The sequence below is a fragment of the Gekko japonicus genome, unplaced genomic scaffold (assembly GCF_001447785.1).
Source record: "Gekko japonicus isolate JY-2015 unplaced genomic scaffold, Gekko_japonicus_V1.1 scaffold386, whole genome shotgun sequence".
NCBI classification, from domain to species: Eukaryota; Metazoa; Chordata; class Lepidosauria; order Squamata; family Gekkonidae; genus Gekko; species Gekko japonicus.
In genome coordinates, this window is record NW_015163100.1 from 929798 (window position 1) to 937758 (window position 7961).

Below are 7961 nucleotides of genomic sequence, written 5' to 3' on the forward strand. Positions count from 1 at the left end.
TGGAAGCTGGAACTTTTGACCCCGGTTGCACCCCACCAGTGTTCACTGTGAAGAAATTTATTCAAGTCCAATTACAGTCCACAAATGAATAAGAATTGTAACTATATTGTAATTTATTTGTAAAACAGCTCCGAGTATAAAGTGATCTGATGAAGCATTGAGGGAAACAGATTGTTTACCTGGGAAATCTGTAGTCGCATGACAATTGTTGGAAGCAGCAGCAGCAGCACTGCATGACGTATAATAAAGAAACAAAAAGAAGCAGCAGCAAATTTGTGGACTGTCATTGGACTTGAATCAATTTTTTCACAGTGAATATTGGTGGGGTGCAACCTTGACTGAGTCACTGTGGTCCATTTGTGGCTAGAACCTTTGACCCCGGCAATATTTTACTGGGGTCTTCTGGGGAATGGCTGGTTTGGGGGGAGTTACAGAAGTATGTGAGTCATGTAAGGAAGCCGATAGCCATTTATGAACTGTTCCGGAGCCGTCTGTTTTTCTCTGCCCACTCTCTCTTGCAGGGTGCAATGCTGACCGGCCCTCCAGGCACAGGGAAAACCCTCTTGGCCAAAGCTACTGCTGGGGAAGCCAACGTCCCCTTCATCACAGTGAATGGCTCCGAGTTCCTGGAGATGTTTGTTGGCGTTGGGCCTGCTAGGGTGAGCTTGAAGGGTCCCGTAAACTGCTCCGCACTGCCAGGCAGGAGCCCATGGGAAAGAGGCTGAGAGACCCTGGCTAGCAGGATGAGGCTTCAGTCTCGGCCTAAACAGATACCCTGATGTTGCTGAGGTGTCTGTGACTAGCCCCAGGTCTGGGGGAGACTCACAGCTGCTTGGCTGGCTGCCTGTCTCCAGAACTTTGCTGCCACTGCCGCTGCCACCACTCCCACTGTGAGCTTGCTGCCCCTTCCTCACATTTGTCCTCATAGTTTTAGTAATCTGCCCGTTGGCCCCATTGTTCTGAATCCTACTCCTCCTGCTGTCGACGTTCATCTTTTGCACCTCTCATCTGATCCTGTTGTCAGTCTGATCCTTCCACCCCTCCTTGTGTGGCTCAGATTCTGGGACCGGTTCCTGTGAAACCTACCCATGAGCTGGACCTTCTTTGTTCACATCACCTTGACTATCCCATAATATTTATGGCCCCCACTCCTGCCCCAGTTAAGAACATAAGAACATAAGAGATGCCAGTGTTGGATCAGGCCAAAGGCCCATCCAGTCCAACACTCTGTATCACACAGTGGCCAGAAATACCAGGTGCCATCAGGAGGTCCAGCAGTGGGGCCAGGACACTAGGAGCCCTCCCACTGTCGACCCCCCCAAGCACCAAGAAGACAGAGCATCACTTGCCCCAGAGCCCCTATCTATACCTTGTGGCTAATAGCCACTGATGGACCTCTGCTCCATATGCTTATCTAATTCCCTTTTGAAGCCGTCCATGCTTGTAGCCGCCACCACTTCCTGTGGCAGTGAATTCCAAGTGTTAATCACTCTTTGGGTGAAGAAGTACTTCCTTTTATCCGTTCTAACCCGACCGCTCAGCAATTTAATGGAGTGCCCACTTGAGTTCTCGTATTGTGAGAAAGGGAGAAAAGTACCTCTTTCTCTACCTGCTCTTTCCCATGCATAATCTTATAAACCTCAATCATGTCACCCCTCAGTCGTTGTTTCTCCAAGCTAAAGAGCCCTAAGTGCCTTAACCTTTCCTCATAGGGAAAGTGTTCTATTGGTAAGAACATAAGAGAACCCAATGTTGGATCAAGCCAATGGCCCATCCAGGCCAACACCCTGTGTCACACAGTGGCCAAAAATACCAGGTGCCCTCAGGAGGTCCAGCAGTGGGGCCAAGACACTAGAAGCCCTCCCACTTGCCCCCCTGAAGCACCAAGAATACAGAGCCTCACTTGCCCCAGCCTGAGGCGTATTTCTTTTCCCAGGCCTGGCTTTGTACATTAATATTTCTAGAGTGTTGGGGTTTTTTAGATGCAAACATGGTTCTCTGGGCTGTTGTAGCTCTGCAGCACTATCTCCAAATGACCCACTGTGGTGCTTTAAGATCAACCAAGAGCGTTCTCTGAAATTCAAGCAAAGATGTGCAGCAGAGTATATTTGGGGGCAACTGTGCAACTCTTTAACTCCTTTCTGCTTAAGATTTACCAGAGTCTGAGCATCTTGGTGTAGCGGTTAAGAGTGGCAGGACTCTAATCTGGAGACCTGGGTTTGGTTCCCCACTCCTCCTCCACATGAAGCCAGCTGGGTGACCTTGGGTCACTCACAGTTCTCTCAGAGCTCTCAGCCTCACCTACCTCACAGGGTGTCTGTTGTGGGGAGAGGAAGAGAAGGAGATTGTAAGCCACTCTGAGACTCCTTCGGGTAGTGAAAAGCACGGAATAAAAGCCAACTCTCCTTCCATGGGTAACCAGAGAGTTTCCCGTCTGGACAGTTCTTTTGCTGCAGGAGATAAGGGGGCTTGTTTTAGCAGAATTTTTTTTAAAAAAAGGTTTTACTGTAATGATCTCTCAGCAAAGCAGATATTCTGAATTTTTCTGGGAAATGCAGATATGAAGGCAGATACGTTAAAGGCACCCACGTGAGCACAGATGTTTGGTTCGTCACTGGGCCTTCTGATCTCCCTTTGCTTTGTGTGCAGGGTTCAACAGCAGCACAAACGTGGTGGTGCTTGCAGGCACCAACCGCCCTGATGTCCTAGACCCGGCGTTGATGAGACCAGGACGCTTTGACCGGCAGATTTATATCGGTAATGACAGCCATGCCTGGTGCTGAAAAGCTCTGGCCCCGGCATTGCCCCTCTTCATTCCCAATGCACAGTGGTCAAGGAGGAGCCTCTTCCATTGCCCACTGGCTCCTTGTGGAAGGCTGGCAGTGCCAGGGGGGGCCAGAGCTGAGCTTCGGCATCCTCAGCCAGTCTTCCATGGGTAACCAGAGAGATTCCCGTCTGGACAGTTCTTTTTGCTGCTGGGCTTGTTTTAGCAGAATTTTTTTTTTAAAAAAAATAAGGTTTCACTGTAATGACCTCTCAGAAGGGCTGAACCAGCCAAGCAGATATTCTGAATTTCTCTGGGAAATGCAGATGTGAAGGCAGATACATTAAAGGCCCCCACATGAGCACAGATGTTTGGTTCGTCACTGGCCCTTCTGATCTCGCTTTACTTTGTGTGCAGGCTTCAACAGCAGCACAAACGTGGTGGTGCTTGCAGGCACCAACCGCCCTGATGTCCTAGACCCGGCGTTGATGAGACCAGGACGCTTTGACCGGCAGATTTATATCGGTAATGACAGCCATGCCTGGTGCTGAAAAGCTCTGGCCCCGGCATTGCCCCTCTTCATTCCCAATGCACAGTGGTCAAGGAGGAGCCTCTTCCATTGCCCACTGGCTCCTTGTGGAAGGCTGGCAGTGCCAGGGGGGGCCAGAGCTGAGCTTCGGCATCCTCAGCCAGGCTCCTGATAAACAGATCCGGAGGAAAGAGGCTTATGGGTGGCGCTGAGCCGTGGCAGCTAAACAGATCCTCAGTGTTCAGAGGCAGCATAACTCTTGGGTGCCCCGTGCAGGGGAGCAAGTGAGCTGTTGGTTGCAGGTCCTGTTTAGAGGTGCCAGGCTGGATGAGACCAGGGCTCCATCTGTTCCAGCATCCTATCCTACACAGTAGTCAAGGACCCAAGGCATAGAGTCCGATGGTACCTCCTAGCACTGGTGTTCAGAGGTTCACTACCTTTGGGTATGGAGGTTCACTTCAGTCAGTCACTGTGTCTTTGTTGTTGTTCAGTCGCACAGTGCTTTGACCGGCAGATTTATATCGGTAATGACAGAGCCACGCCTGGTGCTGAAAATGTCTGGCCCCGGCATTGCCCCTCTTCGTTCCCAATGCACAGTGGTCAAGGGGGAGCCTCTTCCATTGCCCGCTGGCTCCTTGTGGAAGGCCGGTAGTGCCAGTGGGGACCAGAGCTGAGCTTCGGCATCCTCAGCCAGGCTCCTGATAAACAGATCCGGAGGAAAGAGGCTTATGGGTGGCGCTGAGCCGTGGCAGCTAAACAGATCCTCAGTGTTCAGAGGCAGCATAACTCTTGGGTGCCCCGTGCAGGGGAGCAAGTGAGCTGTTGGTTGCAGGTCCTGTTTAGAGGTGCCAGGCTGGATGAGACCAGGGGTCCATCTGTTCCAGCATCCTATCCTACACAGTAGTCAAGGACCCAAGGCATAGAGTCCGATGGTACCTCCTAGCACTGGTATTCAGAGGTTCACTGCCTTTGGGTATGGAGGGTCACTTCAATCACTGTGTCTAGTATCCATTAATGGATCTCTCCTCCACGAAGCTATGTCATCCCCTTTTAGAGACGTCTACCTTTCTAGCCATCACCGCATCCACTGGCAGTGAGTTCCACATGTGCAAATGTGCAAGCTCCCTACCCAGAGGGCCTCCAGCTAAGATGCTGCATTCCACTGACCGGTACCTTCCCAAAGCAGTAGCAAGGTTCCGTGTTGGGAATTCCCCGCACCACCTCATTCTGTTGTCTGGTGGGGCTTTCCAAGTGAGAGGCGGTTTCTCAGATCTAGAGGGGGCTGTTGAATGGGAGCGTTACAGGGAGGTGCTGCCCCGCCCTTCCCACCTCTGAGAAGACCTCTCTGGCTGTCTCCCCCCCCCAGGCCCACCAGACATCAAAGGCAGAGCATCTATCTTCAAAGTTCACCTCCGGCCACTCAGACTGGACGCAGACATCAACAGGGACGCTCTGGCTCGAAAGATGGCTGCCCGGACTCCGGGATTCACAGGTGAGATGTGAGAGAAAGACCCAGGGCGAGGTAGGGGGTGCCCGGGGCATGGGAAGAGCAAGCTGCTTTCATGCAGCAGTAGGACTTGTTGTAGTGACAGGCCCCCCACACCTCCTCAGGGGAGCCTTCCTCAGTGCCTCTCTGCTCTTTGCCCGGGCGTCTGGATTGCATCTGGGTGATCTAGGGTGGCTGATGGGCAGGTGATCCTGGCCAGTGTTCCCTCCAAGCTGAGTGAGTGTGAGCCAGTTCACAGTTTCTTAGCCTCCAGCTCACACATTTTTGTCTCCGCTCAGGAAGGAGGGCTCCAGAGCAAACTAATTTATGTAGTAGAATTTTTGCTCTCAAGACTCCACGGCTTAGAGAGAGCATTGATCCTGAGCCACAGCAGGGGAATCGGACTGAATGGCCTTCTGATCCTCCAGTTCTCGGTGATAGCGGAGGAACAGGAGGGCTCCCCTGATTTATCCAGAGCAGGGCCTGTAAGGGGAAAGGGCATTGAATGAGATGCACATGATCCCATGGCATGGGGCGTTCATGCATCTGGCCTGCCTGCCCTTGCAGCGAGTGTCTCTGTTCTCTGAATGCCTTGGCTTCTTCCTGATCCGGGACCTCTTCTTGTAACTCCATGCTTCCAAGTGGAGGGAACGAAGATTCCTCTATCTAGGGGATGGCTTCCTTTCCTTGCTGGCAACTTGCCCTGCCCTGAGCCAGTTCAGGAGGCCAGCCGGCATCCGAGCAACCCTTCCTCTCTCTCTCTCTCTGCAGGTGCCGACATCGCCAATGTTTGCAACGAGGCTGCCCTGATTGCCGCCCGCCTCGCTAGCCCCAGCGTGGACGCCAGGCACTTCGAGCAAGCCGTCGAGAGGGTCATTGGGGGTGAGGGCTCCTCCTGGTCCGTGGGAGCAAGCGGGGTGGTTTGGGGAGGCTGCCCAGTCCCAGGGACGTTTCGTCGAAGCAGCCCGTGTCGGCTTCCGCGGGGGTGTTTGTGCTGGAAGCTTCCTGCCGGTTTGCCAGTTCCTCGACTGCTGAAGCTGTTGCTGCTTTCCTCTTGCTGCCTTTGGCGAGAGCGTCAGCTGGAGCCTTCTGTTTGCTCAGAGCCACCCTGAGCAGAGCTGAGAGGTAGCACGTACCGTGTGGCCAGGGGAAGACGCCTGAACACACACGAAGCTGCCTGATACTGAATCCATCAAAGCCAGAATTGTCTACTCAGACTGGCAGCGGCTCTTCATGCTCTTATGTAGAGTTTTTTCACATCCCCTCGTGCCAGGTCTTTTAACTGGAGATGCTGCCAGGGATTGCACCTGGGCCCTTCTGCCACTGAGCCACAGCCCCGCTCAAATGCCTCCGCCGCTAGGATGGGACCTCCGGAGGGACCAAGCTTTGAAGGATCTGCAGCTGCAGATGCTTTGCTCCGGGACATTGTTAGGAAAAGGGAATTGGAAGAGACGGGTGGTTTCCCTGGGGAGTGGAGGCTGAGCAGCTGGGCAGGCAGACGTCGCTCTGTGGTTTCCAATGCAGGAAAGACAGAAGTCGGCATTCACAACTTCTGCAATTACTGAGGATACTTCAGTGCCTTGGGCTCTAAAGGCCGAATTGTGTGGAGTCTCTGCTGGGCTGGTGTCTTCCTGGGAGTTCTCTGGGGGGTGGGGGGCCTGATCAAGCAGTGGGGCGGGGGCCCTTTCCACACACTCTGTCCATCCTCCCTACTCCTCTCCAGGGCTCGAGAAGAAGACCCAAGTCCTGCAGCTGGACGAGAAGGCCACGGTGGCTTACCATGAGGCCGGTCATGCTGTGGTTGGGTGGTTCTTGGAGCATGCTGATCCCCTGCTGAAGGTGCATTTCTCCCTCCCCCCCCCCCCGGTTTCTAGCTCACCCACAGAGCAAGACGGGGAGGGAAGGGGGGAGGGAGGGAAGGGCAACAGACGCTGCCGGCAAACATGCTCTCAGTGCAACCCCCAAAAAGCTTGTTGTGTGGGAAGACCTCCCCTGGATGTTCCCCGAAGGGCGCTTCAGCTTACCTTGGCTCTGCTTCTGGGTGTGTCTGGCAGGTCTCCATCATCCCCCGGGGGAAAGGACTGGGCTACGCGCAGTACCTGCCCCGGGAGCAGTTCCTCTACACCCGCGAGCAGCTTTTTGACCGCATGTGCATGATGCTGGGCGGCCGTGTTGCCGAGCAGCTGTTCTTCGGCCGTATCACCACCGGTGCCCAGGATGACCTCCGGAAGGTGACCCAGTCTGCCTATGCTCAGGTAAAGGCCAGTGAGGTGAGTCACCTGCCTGAGCGGTCAGGGGCGGGGCGGGGACGGGACAGGGCAGGCAGCCCCAGGAGAGCTCAGAGGTGAGGGGAGCAGAGTTTGTTTTTTCCGCCATGCGCTCCCAGCGTGCCAGCGTAGCCGTTTCGACCCCAGTTTGCTTTCTGCATCGAGTCTTGTGGGAAGCCTGTTGATTCTTGCTCTCGTGGCTACAGCCTAAAGCCTGGGAACAGGCACTGCTGTCTGCAAAAGAACAACTGGATGAGACTGGGGGGAGCCACGATCAAGGCTCCCTCTCAGCTGGGGAGTCTTGTGAGCAAAAATCCTACTTTGTGAGCTACGGGCATTAAAAGTTGTGAGCGAGCGATTCGGCTGCTGTATAAACTAGGTTGCTCTGGAGCCCCATCCTTCCTGAGCAAAGGCAAGAATGTGTGAGCCGGAGGCTAAGAAACTGCGAGCTAGCTCACGCGAACTCTGCTGAGCGGGAACACTGGCCGTGATGCCTTGGCAAGATTCCCAGGGACGGACATCCCCACCGCAGGCTCAGCGGCGTCTCGCTCTCTTTCAGATCGTGCAGTTCGGCATGAGTGACAAGCTGGGCCAGGTCTCCTTTGCCCTTCCGCAGCCGGGGGAGCTGGCCCCTGAGAAGCCCTACAGCGAAGCCACCGCGGAGCTGATCGACGAGGAAGTGCGCGCCTTGATTCACGCGGCCTACCAGAGGACCTTGGAGTTGCTGACCAGCTGCCGCGAGCAGGTGGAGAAGGTACGGAGGCAGGGCGGGCTTCTCCCACGCGACCCATTCTGTCGTCCCCCCCACCCCCGTGGGGGTCACTCGCTCACTCTGAGGTCACTCGCTCACTTACCTCCCATGCGCTAGCTAAAATGGGAGAGATTTTCTGGAGAAAAGGGGGGATTGCTGGGGGT

At 54.5% G+C, this 7961-nt stretch overlaps 1 protein-coding gene across 1 annotated transcript in view; it reads left to right on the forward strand.

Moving 5' to 3' along the window:
• LOC107106523 (AFG3-like protein 1) overlaps window positions 1-7961 on the forward strand; it is an 11480-nt gene that overhangs the window by 1437 nt on the left and 2082 nt on the right. Inside the window, exons 5-12 of the mRNA XM_015406690.1 lie at window positions 522-672; window positions 2650-2757; window positions 3182-3289; window positions 4660-4785; window positions 5551-5661; window positions 6503-6618; window positions 6834-7034; window positions 7606-7800. Of these exons, the coding sequence (XP_015262176.1) occupies window positions 522-672; window positions 2650-2757; window positions 3182-3289; window positions 4660-4785; window positions 5551-5661; window positions 6503-6618; window positions 6834-7034; window positions 7606-7800 (1116 nt within the window). The remainder of the gene's footprint in view (window positions 1-521; window positions 673-2649; window positions 2758-3181; window positions 3290-4659; window positions 4786-5550; window positions 5662-6502; window positions 6619-6833; window positions 7035-7605; window positions 7801-7961) is intronic.